This window comes from Corapipo altera, unplaced genomic scaffold (genome assembly GCF_003945725.1).
Source record: "Corapipo altera isolate COAL_440 unplaced genomic scaffold, ASM394572v1 67, whole genome shotgun sequence".
Taxonomy (NCBI): Eukaryota; Metazoa; Chordata; class Aves; order Passeriformes; family Pipridae; genus Corapipo; species Corapipo altera.
Genome location: NW_020884906.1, coordinates 3,426,183 through 3,448,441, shown reverse-complemented (window position 1 = coordinate 3,448,441; position 22,259 = coordinate 3,426,183). Strand labels below are relative to the sequence as shown.

The 22,259-nt window shown below is 39.7% G+C and overlaps 1 protein-coding gene across 15 annotated transcripts in view; it reads right to left on the bottom strand.

Moving 5' to 3' along the window:
- Positions 1–320: 320 nt before the first annotated feature.
- Positions 321–22,259, bottom strand: part of RIMBP2 (RIMS binding protein 2) — a 95,977-nt gene continuing 74,038 nt past the window's right edge. For 2 of the 15 annotated variants that reach the window (XM_027652291.1, XM_027652284.1), the window contains exons 14-23: positions 21,456–21,614; positions 18,283–19,008; positions 16,449–16,566; positions 13,260–13,409; positions 10,208–10,392; positions 7,964–8,132; positions 6,610–6,716; positions 4,729–4,800; positions 4,367–4,501; positions 321–1,970 (exon numbers count right to left, since the gene is read on the bottom strand). In XM_027652291.1, the coding sequence (XP_027508092.1) occupies positions 1,782–1,970; positions 4,367–4,501; positions 4,729–4,800; positions 6,610–6,716; positions 7,964–8,132; positions 10,208–10,392; positions 13,260–13,409; positions 16,449–16,566; positions 18,283–19,008; positions 21,456–21,614 (2,010 nt within the window). In that variant the 3' untranslated portion in view covers positions 321–1,781. The other 13 variants (XM_027652278.1, XM_027652276.1, XM_027652277.1 and 10 more) reach the window with 13 other exon arrangements.

The following is a 22,259-nucleotide window of genomic DNA, read 5'->3' as shown; positions in this document are numbered from 1 at the left end:
TATTTTGTATTTCTTGCTGGTTACATACCACTTATTTACTCCTGTCACAGATGTTCATTCTGATCTGTTTTTTTATTTGAGGTCACTTGAGAAGGACCTTGTGCAGCTGCAGAAAGGTAGGAGATGGTCACTGGGGGCTGTTCTTTCTCCTCTTTGGTGCAGTGTTTGAAGGGGTGACTTGCACCATGGCCATGTGCTTGTCCTTGGCTCCCTGGGCACCTGGGGTCTGACCAGGGGTGCCAGGGCCAGGAGGGAGGGAGAGAAGGCTGGCACAGCAGTCAGGCAGCTGCTACAGTAGATTTATGAAACATACTGCACTCTACAAAATATCAAATTATTTATTTATATAAAATATAATACACAACAATTGTACACATGCACACACCCACACAGTACTTTACCACAACTTTAGGCCAGTTATTTTCTTTAATTAAATGTTATAATCTAGCACACGGTATCTTACAGTAATTTACATTATTATCTGAAGACACAATGGGGAAGCTTTGATCATTCATTTATAAACCTTCCATAAATTACAAAAAGAAAGGCAGTCTGAAAAGTATGTATAAACAGTAAAAACAATTTACAAATGGACAAGAATTACAAAATAGTAACAGCCAATGACTGCCATCAGTGTGTAAGATTGTTTGTCTTGATATGCCAATATCACAATTAAGATTTGAATAGAGCCTCTTGCAGCCTCGTTACTGGCTGTGGCCTGTGACTGCAACACAGTTTGTCCTTTTTACTTTAAACATGTACTTTATCCTGAATCTGACATCAGCAATATGAAAATGCCTTTTAACTTAGAACTGTACCTCCACAGAAAAAAAAAAAAATATGGGGGAGTAAAGGGGAGTTGGTGTGGAGTTGGTTTTTTGTTTTGGTTTGGTTTTTTTTAATTTTCCCAGTAGTTTAGAACAGTAAACCAGGAATCCCCCAAAACTGGAGGTTGTATGGTTGAAACTGGATGAGGTTCTGAATAACTTACAGTGTATCTGATTTCAGTGGAGTGAAAATAAGTTGACAGAATAAATCAATACAAGGGGTTTTGGGTTTTGGAGGTGGGGGGAAATAAAGAAGCAAAAACTAAAAAAAAAATAAAATAAAAAATAAAGCGTTTAGCACAGCACTTTCAAACTCCCAGGAGTTACATCAGACAGTGAATGGAGTCAGTAACATAGTACTTGATCTTAAATTACCATGTTTTAGGGAAGATGAAGACAGTTGAATACACAGTACATACAAAGTATACGCTGTATATTTATTAGACAGTACAAATCATTGTGCATTAATAAGGCAAAACATCAAGGCTGATTAAACTAGGAGTTTCAAGACCATTTCTGTTAGTGATTGGTTACAGTGGGGTGATCTCTCTGAACTAGGAATCAAGGAACAGAGTTTTCTCCCCACCACTCGTGGTTAAAGGTGGCTAAAAAGGCTGAGATTTTTCCAGTGGAGTTGCAGGTGTTGAGTTGACTTCAAATAAAACCACGTTCTTCTGCTCTTAAGCCCACAAAATTTTTTATTTTTTAAAAAAAAGTTTTTGCAACAACAAATCCACTTCCTTTTTTTTTTTTTTCCTTGCTGTTTTGATTAAGCAATTCACATGATTCTATTGATGTCAGAGTTAAAAATGCAGAGAGGTTTGGTAAAGTTGTACTGCATAGTCATGAAAGCCCTAGTTTTGACTTTAGAAAAAAAAAAAAAAAATTAAAGAAAAAAAAATTAAAATACACAGACTGGAAGCTTTTACAAGTTGTCCAGGAGCAGCACATGAATCATTTCACTGCACCAAGCTTTTTCAGCAGTTTCTTGCCTTTGGAAAGCAGCCCCTTTTTCTTTTTCGAGGACATATCCCTGCCTCTCCCGGGACTACCAGAACCCATAGGTGACGTAGGTGACCCGGAATGGAGATGAACTGTGGGGGATGGTGCTCTCCGGGATGTACCTGTATTCTCAGGAGGAACCTATTAGGTACATTGTTATAATTTATTGAATGTTTGAAAGCTTCAAAGCTGTCAGCATCAAGAAAGTTTGGTAACATCACTTTTTGTCCCATTACCCACTTTCAAGCAAAAGGGCTGGTTCCTTTCTTCTCTCTGGCTTAAAATACTGCTTGGGCTTATGGCAAATGCATAAATTTAGAGGGAGGGGGGAAACTGTAGAACAATAGAAAACCTGCCAATAGAGCCCTGGTTTGGTTGTACTTTTTTAAAGGAAAAGTTGGATACACTTGTTTTGCCAGAATTCTGGCCACAAAAGCCACAAAACTGGCTTGGGTTTTGCATTTCAGTACTCTGATGGTACTAAAATGGAGAGGGATACTTTTAGCTATAGATTTAAGAAAAATAAATGTGTTAATTACTACAGATTAGCAATATATAGAAGCCAAACTCTTTTCAGAAGAAATTACTTAAAATGCTACATGTTCACTTACTTTTTAATGTCCTTTAAATGCCTTTTCTTTAAAATTGGCTAGCAAACTTTATGTACAGATTAGAGAAGATGGCACACTGGCTTTAAAAAAAAAAAAAAAAGAAAAAAAAAAGGAAAAAGAAAAAGCTAAAATGAACCTCAATTGCAATCAAAGAAAGCTTAAAGACCCTGACTGCTTGATGTATATGCTGCAGCTATGAGGTTGTTAGATGACAGCATTCCTAAATATTTTGAACAGCTAATTTTTTTTTTTTTCAATCATCAAAAGCACTTGGATGAAAATGCTAAAATTGCTTATACTCAGCCTATCCTAACTACAGTGCCCAGCTGGCAGGATGGGTTACTATCAATTAAGATGATATTTTCATAGTAGAATCCATGCTGGAGGGAGTCCTGTTAGCTTGGAGTTAAAACATCAGCAATTTACTGGCTTGTTGTGCAACAGTGAGTTAAGCAAAGGGGCTTCAAGCCGACTTTGATTTTAAATCAAGGTCTAATTCTAATGAAAAAAAAAAAGAAACCAAAACAACTTGGTAAAGCACCCCAACGTACACCTGAAGATACCATATATTGAGTCTAATGCATTCATTCAGTGAGCTGCATGTTTCAGGTCGAGACTTTTATTGCATTGGTAAACCAAACAGTTGCTAACATTTCAAATGTCCACTTTCTAGGACAAAAATCCCAGTCAATTGTGCCGTGGGAAGGGATTGTTTTCAGGAGCGTTGAATGGTTGGTCTGAGGCAGGCTGGGGTATAATCGATTATGGAAAACACATCTTAAGGCAGACAATTTAAGTAGCTCAGTTTGAGTGTAATGAGTTTCAAAACCAACTATACCCTTGTAAACTACCGTGTGCATCAGCTTAGGCTGCACTTGGATGTTCTGTAAGGGTTGGAGCTGTTGTGCTTTTCTCTTGTCGCAGGAGCTTGGAATTTTTACCTCCCAGGTTGGCTAACAATGCAATATGCAGCTTTGTTTGTAGGGTAGTTAGACATCAAACTCTCCTTTCTATGTAAACATAAACATTGAGCTCGTGAAGAAATATGTTCCAAACGCTGACCTTCATAAAGTGAGGTCTAATTGACTTCCAAGGATTCCTTTTTAAAGGATTTGTCTCCTAAAAATACCTCAATTGACTCGACTAGATTCAGCAGAAGCATACAAGCCTGCTCTTCTGTGGCCAAGGCTTTTGGAGACATATTTCTTTCCTTTTCCCCCACAATTAAGTTTCAAGACTTGCATTAGATAGCCAGGTAGCTTTAATTGAAATCTCTATTGGTATCTTCAGTTGCTCACTTACGTGAAGGCTACATTGCCTTATTAAGGTGTGAAATGAACACTCTTCTTCTGTTTCCAAGCAGATGAGCAAAGAAATAAAAATATATATAAAATATATAATATATAAAAGTATTGCAGTGATGAAACAAAACCAAAAATGAGATACTCTAAACATGGTTAATCTTTCATAAAAGAGAAGTCTCTGAGCAATTAACTAATGCCAGTTGGAACAGGAAGTCATAAGGATTAAAAGACGAGCACTGTCAGTCAATCAGCTGCAGTTACAGTTTGTATTTAGAGGAACACTGGTACCAATCTTTTGTCCACGAGAGCTTTTTGTAGTAAGAGCAGTTTGGAAGCCTTAGGAAATAACTATCACCAGAGAAGAACTGCTTAAATCCGAATTATCATGGAAGGTACTGCAATGACTGCAATCAAACAGTCAATTTAGTTTCTCCATTTACAAATGTAACGAGCCAGCGAAGGCTAAAGTCGCTTTTCCTTACGTTTTATTCTATATATTTGAGAGAGTTAATTTTAAATGGGCAGATGAATTTAAGGTGTTAAAAGTGACGTCTAAATTACGTATGAGACAGGATGGAATGGGAAATAAAAGGATTTAAGTTTTTCTTATTCGGTTGCTTACCCTTTTTGCTTTTGAACGCGTCGGTGTGTCGTGAACGTAGCGCGAGGGTGCATCGGAGAGAAAGACTTCAACATCATCAGGCACTTCTTCAAGAAAGTTGGAAGGAACCAGCCCCTTTTGTCCATTAAGTTCACCCTGAAACGCCATGAAACGTTTCAATTAAAGCAAATGTAGGTTCCCAAGAAGGGAAGGAAATACTTTTGCCTGTCACAAGGCTGGTGAGGAAGAGGAAATGCCCATGTAAGGTCAGTGGGACGTGACCTGAACCCCCCTCCCCTGGGCTGTCATTTAGTACTTGGTGCTGGTGAAGGTGCTCTAGCAGGGTGGAGCAGTTTGAAGTGACCAAGCAGGAGCCAACTTACATAGTAAAATCCATCTTCATCAATCTCACCAAAGACGGTGATAATGTCCCCAGTGCAGAACGTCAGCTCGGCCTGCAGGAAAGGGACACGGTGTTAGGCAAAGATTACCTTTTATCAACAGTAAATCCACTTATAATTCCCTCCCTCCTTCATGTTGACACTGTTGGTGAAACCAAATTGATCTTTGAAAGCAAAGCCTTTTTTCTTTTTTTTTTTCTTCTTTTCTTTTTTATTTATTTTTTAATGTATTGGATTTTTTTTCCCTTAGCTTGCTAAGCCTGGCACCTCTCCCACTGGGCTCTGAACACCCCCAGGACTCCCTGTGGCCAACAAGCCAAGACACTCAGGCCTTGAACAACCTGAGCAAACTGTGAAGCTTTGAACTACACGGCTTCAAAGGTCCCTTCCATCAATCCTTGTGGGAGGAGGGAACAGGACACCGGGGTGGGACGTGGCTCAGGTCCCTGCTCTGTGCTGAGCTGAGCACCAGGACTAACAGGCACAGGAACAGCTGAGGGAGCTGCTTTTCACAGAATCACAGGATCAGGGTTGGAAGGGAGCTCTGGAGACCATCCAGTCCAACCCCCTGAAGCACAACATTCCTGCAGTGGAGCTGAGCTGGATTCCCTTCAATAAAGGCTTTGTAATGGGCAGCTCCACTCTCTGATCAGCAAACAGAGAGTGCACTGGGCTCTTTTTAATTGCCTGTGGCTTAAATGCAATGTTACAAGGGGGTGGAGGGGTTAATTAATTTCCTGTGGTCATGGGAGAGAGAACAAACAAAATGTTTGCAATATATTGGCACAATTTCTTTGATTTGTTGGCCAAACTACTTTGAAACAGATTTGGTTCAGCAGGAAACAGAAAATAACCCTGGCTGTGTTTTAAAGCACCAAGACCCACATATTTCAAAATTCACCTTCTGCTTAAAAAAATTCCAAACAATTCACCAAGTAAAAAAAAAAAAATCCAAACAATATTTTACAGGATAAATGAGGAAGCTCCCAGATATGCAGTGGTTTTTAGAGCTTTCAGTGTGCCCTGACAATCTTACCACGATGCAGAAAGAAATGGAACCTGCACCAAACCTGGACTAAGGGACTTGCCATGTAGCACCAAAGACATGTAAAAAGTGACTCTTGTTGCTGGTCACAGTTATGGAGAAATGGGAGACTACAAGTGGGTACATGGAAGATAAACCTATAATGAAGATGTAGTTGATGCTCTGCTGGTTTTAAATGAAGATGTGCTCAGCTGTTTAAGATATCCTTAAATTATTAGAACAAAAAAAGAGATAGTCAAGACATACATTCATGAAAGCTCAGATGCATCAATTAAGAGAAAAATGCAGTATACTATGAATGCTGTTCCCATGGGCTGTATCCTTCTGGCTTAGGTTGTGAGGGAGGGTGGATTTTTGGAGGTTACAGAGATTTGAAAGCACTCAGGACTATCAGCTTGTTAGAGTGAGCCAGGGTACTTCTCAAAAGTAATCATGGTCTTGGGTGCAAACAGACAGAGGAAATCAGAAAATAAAAATTCCCTACAATTTATAACTGCTTTTTTCCTTGTAGACTTTTGTTACATTTGCAGGTACACACACACATATGGCATAACATCCATATCCACAGCTGACTTTAGAATGTACTGAGCTGTATTAAATAAAACCTACAGAGGATATTCCTTGATTTTTTTGTTTGGACAAGAACCGTAAATCTACTTGTACAGAAGCCATGAGCTTTGTCATACACATCTGCTCCAAACCACTTGACCTGTGTTTGTAATCCTGAACTATTTCTTTGCACACCCACCCCAAATGGAGAGCAGTGCCCTCCAGTCCTGACCGTGTTGGGTCCCCACAGCACCCGGTTCCGGCCGTACCTCCACGTCCACATTAGGAGAACTTTCTCTTGGATCATAATCATACAGTGCCACCATCCTTCTTGTGGTCACTGGCTGCTGTCTGCCACTCCTTCTGCTTCTCTCTGCTCCAGTCACGGGGGGAGGAAGGCAAGGAAAAGCTATCAAAGTTATTTTGAAAATAAAACCACAGTGCACCTTTCCCTCCTGGACTTTTCCCAGCAGTGCGGCAGCAACGTGGGTGTTTCTCCAGCACAGTGATAAAAAGTCACAGATTACCAAACCTATTAGCACATGTGCTTCATAAATAATATTTAACACTCATCTGACCCTCTATTCTAAGCCACTGAATCCTCTGAACAGTTTTAGTTGCAAAACTAAAGCTCTGCAATTTTCATCCGTTCTTGGTTGTAAGAATTAGAGGTTACCAGGGTGTGCAAAGCCAAACAGGCAAAATTCAGGTTTGTTGCATTTTATTCAAACTTTTACTGTCTTTTCCCTTCCCCTCTCCTAATCACAAGGAATGTTGTGCCTGGGATTATTCTTCAGCTTTCTGCTGGGAGGAAAGAAATGCATACGAATAAAAGAAGATATAAAGCCATTCAAAATTCTGGTTTTAAGGATTTAATATGCTTTTTGGCAACCACTTCTACAGTTCACTTTTAAACAGGACTGAACCAATTCCAGCCCTCTGTACTCTCTGAATCACGCTGGAAATTTTAAAACATATTGAGAGAGTTGTATAATATTTATTTTTAGAAAGATATCTAAGTTACTTGCATTGTGTATCTGTGTGCAACATTGAACCAAGTGATTTGTAGCACAGAATTGTTTGGCCAAACTCTGCTTTTTAAAGGGTTTGTCACTGCAATACCCATAAAAATCTCTTAATATGGAATACTATCCCAAATGGGACCACACATAACCCTTTGCCACCATCCCTTTAAATTGTTGCTAAAGTAGGAATATGCAGAAGAATAAAAGTAATAAATAAGTGATTCTTTTTATACTTTGCAGGAGTGAGTGTATCATGAAGCACCTCAGCACAGCTCAGGGATCATGTTCTGAGTCCAGAAATCTTTCAGGTGACAAAACCCACTTTTTTTTTTTTTTTTTTTTTTTAAATAAGAAAAGAAAGTAACAAGTTGAGTGATGAAGTTACAAATCCCCATTTGCAGCCAAAGATATCAGCAAGATTAAGTATCAGGTGTATAAAATCATCCAGATACCAACACAGAATATATTCTATGGGGTAGCAAATGGTTGGAAAATTTAGATGCATCTGCATATAGTGAAAACAACAGGTACAGCAGATCCAGCCAAGTTAAGAGCACCCAAAAGTTAGGAAAAGTGAAATCTTTATATTTTCCCTTACCAATTTTCTCAATTGGCGTGTTCAAAGGAAGAAAACCTTGTTTAAGAAGCTGATCCATCATCTCTTCATCGTCTGCTTGGATCTCAGAGACCATATTACACGGGATAAGGCCAATTCTTGCACAGGTTTCTCCACGATAAAATCCATCGGCATCTTTGTCCCCATAAACCTGTTATTCAGAGAGTGACAATATTGGTCAGCAAAGGTTTTAGCATCTAGGAATTTTAATGCAGGCTAAGTGGTTACCAAAGCATAGATGGTGACTGCAGTTTGCATGGGGAACTATATTATTTTTTGACTACTCTGACTTAGGTTATAAAACTGGAATTGTGACATTTATTTGAATTGTAACTCCAGGTACATAACTTGCAGAATTTGGACTTTTTTTTGTCAGCAGTGAAATGCACAAAAAGTGCCTTAAAAGTCATCTGTGCTGAGCCAGAAGTTTACTTGATGGTTTACATTGATGTTTATGGAATTATTCTGGAATTATATTCAAAATGAAACGTTTGCAAAAATTGTGCCAAAATGTTGTTTTGATTCAAACAACTTTTATATGATCAAAAATGCCCATCTAATACATAATGTACTTGATGTATGTACTTAAGCTTTGCTTTGTCTTTAGAGAAAACATGATATAAAAATAGCATGGATGTCCTCAGTGAGAAAATATCAATCCAAAATTTCTCTGCAGTGCTAAAAATGCAGTCAAGTCATAAAGGCTACTAATGATACAAAGGCCTAGATCTAGGACTGTGCTAAACAAAAATTATGTTCCTGAAGTCAAACTGATGACTGAGTTCCACTCAAATCTGAGCTCATTAAAACTGACTGATTGCCTCAACTTTCTAGCACAGGATTATTTTTCAGCTTTAATCCCTCCCTGTCCCTGAGTCACCTGGCCCCACTCCTGCACACAGGACAGAAGATGAGACTGTAACACGTGTACAGGTTTCCTACAGCTCGTGGGACTGACCCTCCACCACCCCACTGCTCAGGGAATGTACCAGAAACATCTTGGAAATGGAAACTAATCCATCCTCACAACAGTTTGATAAGAATTTCAAAGCAGCAGTTCACAGAGCAGTCATCATGGTCGCCAAATAGAAAATAAACATCACTGACAGTAAATATCTGACATGGGGTCTCACTAGACTTTTCAGTGCCAAACAGGTAAATATTTGCGAAGAAATAATTACAATATCTCAGCAAAATGCACAGTCTTGCAAAGGAAAATAAGCTCTTAACAAGACCAATTTTTTTGGCACAAAAACTTATATCACGGGGAGAGGTAAGCAAAATACAGAACAGAGTATTCAATGTTACAAAAATTGTGATTTAGAGTACAGGCATTTGTGTTAAGACAACACAGTGGAAGGCAGCCAGGATTTTAATGGCTTAAGATATAATTTAATCTCTGATATGGGTAATATTTAAATGAGTCTATTTTTTTCAGGCTCTGTTTCAGATCACACTTAAACCTCAATCACCCTTGGACTACCAGCAGCTGCTCCTTCTGCCTCTCTCATTTCTGCCTGTTTTGCTGCAGATCAAATGGATGCAAGGCTGCAGGAGGAAACACTTACTTCTGCTGATTCCACAGAAATATCTGCTGGCTTTTTAAAACCAGAGCAGCAAGCTGAACAAATTTGCCTTGCAGCTCCACTGTCAGAAGATGAGACAAGCTGGGATGGAGGGCTGGGAAAAAACACTTCCAGAGCCCAACCCCTGTCAGAGCCAATTTGTCCTCCTTGCCCTGTTTAAAGGCAGTGTGTGTATTTTACACCAAACTGACAGAAAAGGGAACAGAAATACATGACTTCTGGACTTGGAATCAATCTAAATTGTTTATTATCTGGGAGTGTCCAGCATTTAAAAAATACAGCAGCTCTGGTTTGTAAGAAGGTGCAACACTCAATGCTCCTGGGGGACCTTTGCAGCTCCTCTCTGGAGCAGTTTCTCCTGCAGGGTTTGTGGCAATGGACACAGGGAGCTTCAGTCACAATTATAGTCTTCACACTAAATCTCTAATTAAGTCTGGCCCTAACTATCTACAGAAACTTTGAGATTTTTGTCCACCTTGTAATTATTTTTAAGCCATTAGTACTAGATTCCAGATCCAGTGAGATTTACAGCCTGAACCTCTGGAGGAAAAAAACCTCCTTGGATTCCGGTCACACAAGGGACAAAGGAGACCTTGTTTGCAAAACTGGGTCCTTCATTTCCCTTGTTTTCAGATCTCACCTTTATGATCTGTCCTTCTTTAAAGGGCAGCTCCTCCTCTGCGGCGTCAGGATTTGGGGACATCGTCAGTGGGTCGTAGTCAAAGAGTGCAACAAATATTCGAGTAGAAATATCTTCTGTGCCAGGATCTGTTTCGGATTCTTCATAAAGATCTGGAGAAAGATGGTCATGACCACCGTAGCCATCTGGGAAATTAAATTCAGAAAAGAACAATTCAGTAATGCAAGTCGGCCTCACCTTTCAAGTCTTCCAGTTAATATTTGAAACACATTTGGCATTTCAGTGAAAAAAAATCCCCAAACCTCAATGCATATCCTATAAACCTTGGTGGGTTGGTCTTTTTTTTTTTTTAAATTAGCAAGCTGGTACTTTTTTAAAAAGCATATAAAATCTGCATGCACTTAAAGCAGTGTTATCTCCTACCTCACACTGACATTTACACTTGTGGATACAGCTCAGGTGGGAAAGCCATTTTTGTCAGATTTACTAGAGTTTGCCATAAATTAATGGAGCATGTTAGGAGTGACATAACAATGAGTCTGACAGGCTTTTTCGTTCCTGAAAAAATAACCATGCTTTGGATCCACTTGTTTTCCAGCACAGCTGTCTCTGCTCTTCATGGACACAAGAAAGCACTTCCCAGCTGTGTTGACAAGCCATGTTTTAGATACCAGGTTAAAAATAAAACATGGTTATAACCTCTCCAGACAGGGAAGAAGGAGGGTATTTCAGCAGTGTTAGTCCTGCCAGGGTTGGAACTACACTCTCTATGATTTTGTTGTAACACTGTCAATAGTTAACATAGTGCCCAAACCAACCCAAACCACTAGCAAATGTGTTAAAATCCAGTAGAAATGATGATTCCATTTAATTATAATCTCATTAGGAAAGACTATCCTTGAATATCCCAACACTTGACACTGAATTCTGTCCTCTGCAGGGTAACAGATTAATTAGGACATTAAAAATGAGAATGAACATTTTGTCTCATATATATTTCAAACTTTTTAAATGACCTGGAGAATGTGTTTAGTCCATGATTCACCAACATACTTAAGGATGGACTTCAGAAAACCAAATTGGAAGATTAGGTCAAAGTGGTTAACAGTGACTGTTCTGACTGAGGGGTTTAAAAGGCTTTTAATTTTGGTTTGAAAGAGAATGTGGTAGCACTTTCCTAAATAGTCTCTTTCAAGACATATGAATTTGAAGTCCCAAAAATTAAAGTCCTCAAAATCACAAGCCACTTGTGAATATTTTGGCTTATTGAAAAGTCCCTCTGGCTTCACTGGGAGTCACATACTTTTGTTCTTTTCTGAATCAACATTTATCATCAAGTTTACAAGACCTTTCACAATGAATAAATTGAGAAAGTGATGTCATGAATTATGATGAAAATGTAGTTCACTGTATCAATTTTTTTCCAATTTTCATGTTAATAAAATTTTTACTGTAATCGCCTCTTACAAATTAAAGACTCACAGTTTTTTTTAACAGTTTGAGCATTCAATATGAAACATTTTAGATAAATGCTTTTTACCTTTTTCCCTCTTTTGCCTCTACATCATGCATTTTATTCAACATTTGGTAATTGTAAACTACCAGAAAAAACGTTCAGAGGGTAACAGCTTTCAGGGAACATCTCCTAACTCGTGGGTCCAGAGCTCAAGAGAGAATGTAAGGATAAAATGCAGAAAAGCAAAAGGGCAGGGAAAAATTCCAGCCAAGAAGCTTTAGGCAGGCACAAAGCACAGAAAGGAAGTGTGGGAAAAGGGCACATGTGGGACAGAAAGCAATGAGACACAAAGGGTGGGATCCTTCTCTGTCCTATTCTCCTCCCCCTGCCAGGTTGCAGCCATTCTGAGGCTGATAGCCAGGCCCACCAGGTGATGTGAACCAGGTGGGCTAAGGGGTGTTCTGTTTTGGTTTTTAAATTAAAAAAATACCAATTTTTGCATCCAACTCCAACTGCACTTAATGAAGGTAAGGTGGAATCATGAATCACAGCCAAATGTATCTCTGTTAAAAGCACTGCCTGTGCCAGAATATCAGAATACTCACATTTGCTTCAGTGAAGCAGAAAGTAAATCATCTCTTGATTAGCTCATTAGTCACTTATCTTATACTTTCAAGAGGTACAAATGCATGTCACACACACACACACATATCACTGTGCATGTACAATCCTGTCTCTGGATGCACCCAGCCAAATTCCTGACTGGTGCACAGTGGCAACCACAGCTGCCCTGAATTCACTCAATCTACTCTGATACACCCGGGCTGCTGTTCTGGCTGTGTCAGTCAGACAGGTCTGCTTGGAAACTCAGCTTTTAATCACAATTTACCTAAACTTTCAGGGCCTCTTCTGTTTCATTTCAGATATCAGCAAAACCTGAGTGTGTTTCTTAGCTCTCTACATGGCCTGGGTTGATCTTGTGGGTTCAGTGTCACACACTTCAATTCCCTGTCTAATGAACTGTGAGAATGAGTTGTTGATCAGGTAATGATTTCTATGTTGATGAAGCAACAAATACTATCAATAGTGGGTAAAACTGCCTTACTTATGCAATGCAGTGGAACAAAAAGAATAATTTTTGTCTTCATCAAGTGACACAGCCGAAGTCCTGTGTGGCCACTGAAAAGACCCCGAGTCTTCGTTCAGCCTACCAGTAATGTCTGGTAATTGCAGAACACTGGGTTGTGACACACCAGTGCTGTTTGTCCCTGTCCATCTGCCTGGATCCAGTGGGGATGTTTGGATGGATGGTGGTTCAGGTGTGTACAGTAACTGACTGGCACTGGGAGCAGCAGAGCTTCACAGAGTTCATGCAATGCTTGGACTCGGTTGAGTATGGAGAGGGGGCTGTGCAGCGGGACAGAGCCCTCGGGGCCGTTTGCCCCTTGCAGCTGAGCTGGAGGAACTTACCTGAGGGCACCCAGGACTCAGAGGCAGTCCCCCTGGCATCCTGCATTGCATGCAAGGGTGTCACACATGGTTAACACGCAGCTCTAAACCGTGCCTGGCACAAAGGAGGAAGAATGGTGGGCGTACCGTGTCCATAGTGAGGGGCCATGGGACGCCGCGGGGGCCACTGCTTGTGTCCAAGGCTGCCATAATAAGCTTCTTCTTTTACAGGTGAAATATTTCCCTCACTACCTGACCGAGACCGAGCGCCTTCACTGTTACTGTCCATTGTAATTTCTATGGAGAAAAAGGGAATGATCTATTAAAACAGATTGTAGAGTTGCCTCAGCGGAGGCTCCTGCTGCCAGGCTGGGCCTGCCTTGTTTTCTCGCTTCCTGAACACTGCACAAGCTTTGCCAGATGTCTCAGCCTCTAGAAATCCTCTTCAGTGTGTGGGGGGGTGTCACAGAAATATGACTCTGGATTTTGTGCTTTTTAAAATTCATACAGTGTAAATATTGTTTGTTAGGTCTTTGGAGAGGAATTGTCTTTTATTATGAGGTTTAAACAACAATCCTAAATACAATCCTACCTGCCAGATCTGCAAGGTCAAGAGCACTGTAAACTCTGTTTCACCTTCTAAAGTATCAACCTAAAAACAAAAATTAATTAATTCACTTAAATCCTACCTGCAAGAAGATACTGGTCTAAAGAATTTATAGCTTTATGGAGAAAACACCTCAAAGAACTTAAATTATGGAACATTTTGGAGAGAGATTTTGCTATTGGAATCCTAAGAACATTACAATCTTGAAAGTCTTTCCTACATCTCCCAGAACTGCCTTAAGAACTCTCCATCACGTAAGTGACCCTTTAGCTAAATAACTCAGTAAAACCCCCAGAATCCATATTTTTGAGCTATAGCTGAGGTCAACAAGTTTCAGGTATTTAAGAAGCCTAAACTTTGACTCAATCATATTTACTTTTGTCTTTTATTTTACTCTGCTTTTCATTTTATGGAACTCCATATTACAATGACACAGCCTTAACAACTTCCTTCTCCAAAAGCACCCTTGCAGCCCTTACTCTTGGGAAATGTTCTCTGTCACTGGGAGATCCGAACAGTGGGTTCAATTTATACAGTGATTTACTATATTGCTTTTGGATGCCCTACTTTTATTACATTTTATTTATCTGAGCTCTCAATATTTTTCATATCTTCTAGATTTTTTTTTTCCTAGCAGGTTTAAAGGAAGGAACTTTCATGCAGTTTTATCAAGTGTTTAAACTTGCTTCAGTTCTCCTCCAAGTGGTGTTTTCCAGTATGATGCTGAAAGGGAGAAATATTGCATGCTTACCTTTCAGCAACTTTAATCATTAGCCTTCTAGTCAGAAATTAGGATTCTTGAGCTCTAAACCACATAAGGCCTTCCAATAGTTTCACAGCAAATAATAATTTTTGTTATATATTGTACATAATGCTCAATAGTTTCTTGTTACCAGCAAGAGATAATATTGTCATTTATTCCTAATGGAACTTTCCCAAATGGCATTTGTTCGGTTGTAAATAATACAAACCACAATAATTAATGCTTTAAGTTACCCTGAATGAAACAACATCTGAGTTATTATTTTCTATTTAATGATCTCCTTGAGCATAGACTATCAGAAATTAATTTCTTTATCAGATTCCTGAGCTGTTGCTATTAAACTGCTAAACAGCAAAGTCATTGCTTAGTGGTTTCTGTGTCCTAACCTTGTTTACAGAAAGTGAGCTCTGATAAAATTAATCACTTCCCTCATTTTTTAATTAAAATGAAAATTAAAAGGAAACCCAAAGGATTCAGTCACACAAACTTCTCTACTGTCTTGCTATTAAAAATGGGGGGTTTTAGCAGATAATAGAAAAGAAAGAACTTCTGCACAAAACTTGCTTTAAGTAGTTCAAAGGTAAACCAGGAATCTTTACTCCTGTGAAATCAAGGCTGCTTTCAGAGGGAAACAAAGAGGACACGAAAATCTGACATTCATCACTGCATCATCCAAAAGCTGTTTGGTTCAGCTCACAGTAACCTGTCAGGAGAAGCACAAGAGCCCCCCTGGGCCTGATTCTCCTCCATACCATTTTTATTCCAGTGTAATTCCATCTGTGAAGCTAATCCTGGTTTACACCAGGGACTGGGATGAGAATCAGCCTCGGACCAGCCACACAACACTGAGGAGACTGAGTAAGTTTTGTGCATTTTGCAGCTGTGTCTGTTTTCTGAGCTATGGCTGCAATAACAGTAGTTACCATCCACTAGCTATCCAAAGAAATATGCCCACTAGGAGGATTTTGCTTTTAACTTACAGTACAGGCGTTTTAAGTGTGATTTTATGACAAGGGAAAAATATTTAATACTTAAAAATAAAAGCATCCCTTAATGATCAGTCTCTTTCCTTCTGACAATCCCCATTTGTTACATCAGTTATTCCCATACAAGTCAGTGAGAGTTGCCTGACACTGCTTCCTTCTCCTCATCATGATGCCTACAGTATTCACAAATTAAAGTCCAGATTAGGGACAGGAAACAGATAAACTTTCCATCTTCATTGAGTAAAGTTCTGTGAATAACTCACGGAACTCTTCCTGCATTTGTTTTGAATGTGTATCCTGATTTTCAGTGTGAATGTTTCTCCTTTTTCAGTTTAGAGTGCAAGTTTTAACAGATACATATTTGTCCACAGTGTCTTGATTCCATTATCTTTTCCCCACTACTTTTTGGATTTTCTGGTATTCACCAGCATTTAGGTTAAGTCATAATTAAAGGTTAAGTCAGAATAGAGATGACTCTGTAAGAAACACCAAATCCAGTAAATATATACAAGTTCTACAAATTTGTTGCATTTAACAGCTTCCATTTTCCCTGCTAAATTCCAAAAAGTAGTCAAGACAATGGAAAGTGAATGCAAAATGATGGTTGATGAATGGAAGGATGGATGGGTGAATGGATGGCTGAATGGCAGCATTTATTTTACTGATCATACAATAATCTGCCAGCAAATTTCTTCTTAGGTAAGATCTAACATTATCTAAGCTTAACCAAGCTTAAAAAAGCTCCAGTACCCACTAAATTTAATGAAAAGACTCCCAGAGATGTCAATGACTACTAACTCAGCCCCCTGTGAGGCCCCAGCACACTCATTTACGTGGAGATGTTCTTAGTCCCACTTCACCCCATTTAAACTGGGAGTAGCCTGGTTCAAGACAAATATCCATTGTTTCATTTTTTTAAGGATTGCCTTCCCAACTCTGAGGCTGCAAAGAACAGAAATGCACCAATCTGTCCAACTAACCAATGGAAGGGACCAACATTGGCCGAGACCTTTGTGGCACTGCACTGCCATGAGAGGACCTTCGTCCTGCATGCTCCACCCTTTCAGGCCGTCCTGCAGATGCTGGATTACCTAAAAGCTAAAAACAAAAACAAAAAACAACAACAGAAAAAACAGGTTTGTAAGTTCCATGCATGGTAACATCGTGGTCATATGGCTGGACATTAATCAGAGGTCAATCACATTTGGAAGCATAGGCTCTAAAGGCAACTAAACTTAGTTTTTAACTGAAAGGTTAGCTGAAAAGTAAATACTGTTGCCTGGCAAACCTGCGAAAGAAAAAAAATGGCAGAGTTTTGTAACCAGCAGTCACACATCAGAACAAAAAGAAAAGAAAAGAATAATTTTTGAAATATTCTTTTGCCTTTGTCGTTGCCGCTAAGGTGACGTTTTAACCTCCTGCAGAGTAGTACAAGCAGTTGTGAGCTGTGGAGATTGGACTGCACTGCAAAAGCCTCGCTTGTGTCCAGCTCTAGAGCTTCCTCCAGTTTGCAGCATGGGAACCAGTGTAGGTCCTTCTGGCTTTGAGCACACTGTGTTTCTAGAGTGGCCTTCGGCTGCCAAAGCCTTTTAAAGCTCAGTGAAACCTGTAGACAGCAATGCAGACACACTTCCTCTCACTTCACAGCTGGCTCTGGTCACTACCCTCGCAGGAAACACTGCTATTTATTTAACCAAATGCTACTATTTTAATGCTCTCCAGAGTTTATCGTGCAGCCATCAAGATTAACACAGCTTGGTCACCAATTTTGGTGGGAGGAATTTGTAAGGATCGTTTCAGCATGAACAGCTGAGGCTGGAAGAGCAGGCAGCTGATCTCTACTCTTACGTGAGGTGCATTAGAATGGAGGTTTCCACTCTGGACTGTTGCAGGCTGAGAGAGGGTAAAGAACTTGCTTTGGTCTTTAGGGAGCAGGGAAGCCTATGGATGCATCTATCACCCGTGGAGACTCTTCTACACATTAATGGCCAGAAATGCAAATAGGCAAGATCCCGCAGAGGCATCCTTGAAAGATATGGGATGGCCCTGGCCTCTCCCTCTGGAAGAAGCTGTCTGCCTGCATCCTCACGCAGAGATGCAGTCTGCAACTTCAAAGGCAAGAAGAGATGGTCTAAAAAGGACGGCAAAGTGGTGACAGTGCAGAGATATAAGGCAGCAAATGAAAATATGATGAAGCTGTGACTCCATAAATCTGGGTCACTGTCACACTGGGGGAGAATCTTGGTTCTTGTCCAGAGATGTTCCATGATAAAGAGCATATCCTGAAAATTCTGGGAATGGGATGAATAAAAACAACACAATGAAATGAATTACTTGACAGTAATAATAACAAAAAAAGGTAAAAAAAATATTACTGATGAAATATTTTTCCAGTTAGAATGCAGCTTTTTTTTTTTTTTTAAGCAACATTCAGATGGGCAAAGTAAAGAAAAACAATCTTTTGGGAAAAATTATAGTTCAGCTAACCCTTAATTAAAATTTAGATTCAGTTGTCCTTTAATAAAAGCAGCCATTATTGTAATTTGGTTTGTGGGAAAATCATTGTAAAGCAAATTAATCTGATTTCAGCATGGCACAAAAGAGGACTTTAAAGGAAAATGCAGAATAATAAACAAAAATGAATGAGGAGGAAAGAAAAAAAGGGGAAAATGTAGCAGATGGGTCCAAAGGATGGACTCTAAAAATTAATTCAGGGAAAAAAGAGAAAGAACAAAAAAGAACAAAAATTAGTAAACTAAAGAAAACAGACTGATTTGGCAAGCAGATGTTAGAAGGAAGATTTACTTCACACACCAGAGAGTCTTCTGCATCTCTGTGGGATGGCTTTACAAGTGGCCCAGCTGCCCTAGAGTCAGCCAGCTTAAAGTCGGTCTTCCAGCCTCCCTGAACATCTTCGTTAGAGAAATTATCTGTTCTATTACACTTCTGAACTTCATACTTCCTCTCGTAACTGGGCTTGGCCTGTTCGCCCCTGGGCTCTACAAAGGAAGGCCCCAGGTCCCCGAAATCTTCTTCGATGCTGCTTTGCCTGGTCAAGGTTTTCCTGCGCGCCAGCAACGGCCTCGTGCTCTTCCTGCAGGAGCAGTGAGCGGCCTCTGCACAGCAGCGAGGGGCCACGTGGGCAGAAACTGCATCACAAGAGTGTCTGAAGCTGAAACGAGACTCCTCCTCTTCACTGCCACAGTCCAGGCCACTGTCTGGGCTCCTCGAGAGGGACCGGCTGTACTTGCATCCTCTGTCGTCCGCGCCAAAATCCTCCCCGCCTGAAATCCTGTGCTTGGCCGGGTACCAGAAGTTGTGCTGCTGGTCTTGATTGCAGGGCCTAGGTGCTCTGGAGTCTCTAGCTATTTTGGGGTTCTTTTTATAGGGCAGACCTAAACCCTGCTTGTACAGCAGTTCAGAGTATTCCCCATCCTCTTCAGCTACTTCTGGAATACTGAAAAGCTTTTTACTGTGGTGTATCTGCTGTGAAAAGTCAGGCTGTTCCAAAAAAGTGGCTTCAGTGGTCTTATCGCACTCCTTAAAGAGTATGTAATGTTAAAAAACCAGACAGGGAACAAATAGTGTGTGACAAAAATAAAATGGGAGGGAAAAGGGAGAAGAAAAGAAAAATAAAGACAGAATTAGTTTTAGAGCAATGGCAAACATAAGACATGCAGCTTATTTAGTGAAAAGGGTGTCATGCTTTGAATGAGAATCTGTGAAAAATAAAGACATGGTTAAGAAGTTGCTGGGTGTCAGATACAACATGAGAGGTCGGTACAAACAACTGAGTGATGCTCTTAACAAGAATAAACTCATGCATTTAAAACAAAGCAGTAGAAGCCATACAGGTTCCAGCATGGTGAATGAGAATGGCATTAAACCACGTTCCTTGCACCATGCCAAATTGCTATTTAATTTTTCTTTGGAACCAGAACCCATATCTGAGAAGGACAAGTCTGCTCTAGCAAGCTTTCTTGCTTTGCATCTGTTAAAGCATCCTATGTAAGCAGCAAATATCTTAAATCTCCTGACAGAGGAGAGCAATTCTGCAGACATCATTAGAGGAGTTCTAGTTTCCTTTCTAAAATTCTAAAAAACCTGCACCATTTTTAAAGCTTGGCTTGCACAGAAAGATCCCTGAGAAGCAGGAAGCTCTCTGATGTCACTTGGTCTGCACTGTCATCAAATCTCTCATCATTATCTTGCACCTGCTTGATAAAACCAGTATTTGAAAATCAACCAATTAGCAGAAGTAAGTAAGAGTCTCTGTTTACATTAGAAGTAGGTAAAAACTATGCCAAACTGGGAAAAAGAAGCATTCTGAACACGACAGACATATTTTTGTAATTTTTCCAATTCCATTTACACAAAACACAGCTTGGTCTGACAGATGAATCCTGTGAGTGTCTTTGCTGGACTCTGAGAAGAGACAAGAGAAGACAATGCAGGAGGTGTTGGTTTTGACTGACAGGGTTTGTTGATTCTACCCCCCAGAGATCATCTCTCCTTGTACTTAATGCCCAGATCAGGGAGATCTCTGGTCACGACAGCACCCATAAATGACAGAATCATCCTGGAGATTTCAGCAGTTCTCTCTCTCTCTGAGCGTGTTAAACTTAACTGGGTCTTGGATGTTGTCCCCTTTCAGGCATTAGGAACCTTCTTATGACTGTTTCACCTGTTTTCATTCCTTTTTGAAATGTGTATCACACTTGTGAAACAAGACAAACTGCCATAAAAGTGGAAAAAAAATCAGAATGAACAATGATAGTTTTGATACACTGCTGCATCAAGAGAAGCACACCTGTAAACCTTAACAGTCTAAAATTATTTACTGCCTCAGTTAATGCTCTGGCCCTTTCTTTCTAAATATCAACACTGGCAATACTAATTTAAAATCAAGAAGTAAATATACTTTCTGATGCATAAAGAACAAGAACAGTCCAGGGATAATTCACTTTTTTCCCAGTGGAAAGGGACAGAAGCAACATGCAGAAGGATTTCACTTTCAACCTTTATGTTAGCAGAACAATAGAAACACTGATTATTTCTTCTTTTGAAAAAGTACCTGTCTCATTGCAGATAGCATCAGAATAAAAAGAATGAATTTATAGCATATGAAAGCAGCTACAAGAATGGTCAAAATGCTTGTATGCATGAGAAAATAGCATTGATTTTAGTTAAATAACTGTGTCTTGAAAAAAAAGTTGACCAGTGTGTTTGTGCTAAGAAAACAAAATTTGTGTAATTACTACAGATATAAAAAAAAACCACATAAAATTTACATGTACAAATATAATATGGCAACTATATATTTGGCATTGGGTAAGTTCAATATCCTACTTATGCTTTAATTGTTATAATAAAGTTGTCTTTCATGATGAATAGTCCTGTGTAGTGTTAAGGCAATATTTCTGCTGGGTATTTCCTGCTGTCTCTGGTGATTTTTTTATATCCCTCTGGTGATTCCTTAATAATCACCAGAGCACAAGGATTTCTGATAATGCATTGATCAAACAAAGCTGATCCAACTTCCTTTCTTACAAGAATGCTTTAGAGCCTGGGAAGAAATGGGATTAGCACTGGAAACAGGGACAAATCACTCAGACATGAAAAACATACATTGTCTTTTTCGTATGTACATAATTTTGTATACATCTCCTTGCTGAGAAACAACTCATTTTCTGGGTAGCACATGCAGCAAATCTTCATATAGACATGGGAGAGGTCCCCAGATGTAGAACTTAAATTGCAACTGCAACAGTTACAAGCAGGAAAACAGTCAATTAGTTAAAAGATTAGCTATCCAAAAATGAAGAAAAAAGAAAGGAATTAAAGGTATTAAAGCAGCCCAGTTCTAGGTCCATATGACAACGTGAGTTTTAATGGTCTGCAAAATCCACAACTGACTACAAGAAACTCTTTGAAGGAAGAATCAAAACCCGAGGGTGCTCCTGAGGGTTCCCTGCAGCCACACTTACCTTGAGGGTGTTGTGGGAGCTCACACTGACTCGCCGCCTCCCTCCATCCTCCAGCTGCATTTCGGAGTAAAGCTCTTCCTCATCTTCCTCCATAATGTCAGACAAGTCCGAGCCTCTGCTGCTCTCTGTGTGATACTCCTCCCCGTGACAATAGTGAGGCTAATTCACAAGGTGAGAGAGAAAGATCTTTACTGCCTGTAGAGCTGAAAATCCTTGGATAACACACCGAGGACCAGAGCATTTCCTAGGTTTGAATGTCATGCTGGTAACCACGTATAAATTACATCCCGTGGCTTGCTGCTCTGTTCTACTGGAGAGATCCTGCATGAGGTTTGTTTTGGCCATTTATGGTCCTAATTCAAGAAATCCAGTCTTAATCCCAGGTGATACATAAAAGGATATCTCCATTCACAGCACCAAGTCTAGTTTTAGTCTTGATTAAATTCCCTTGATTTAAAGAGGTCCTTCATGCACCAGTGGACTTGCTGACCAAATTGTAAAAGCCCTAGGATAATTCACATATCATCTGTTCTTCACAGCTGTTTCTTACATCACATTATAATTTAAAAGTGATCAGCATTTAATTCTTGCAGGATGTTACCCCTATTCTATGATATAAGTAGCTGATGACATTTGAAGCTTTAATTTTTTTAAACACTGTAGGAATAGACTGACTAAAACATTGGAAATTTGGGGCATTGTTCATACATTTGTAGCTGCTTGAACATCTATAATAAACAGAACCAAAATTCCAAAATGTCTCAGAACTGGCACAAAAAGGAATGGTGTTGCTTGGACCCTTCC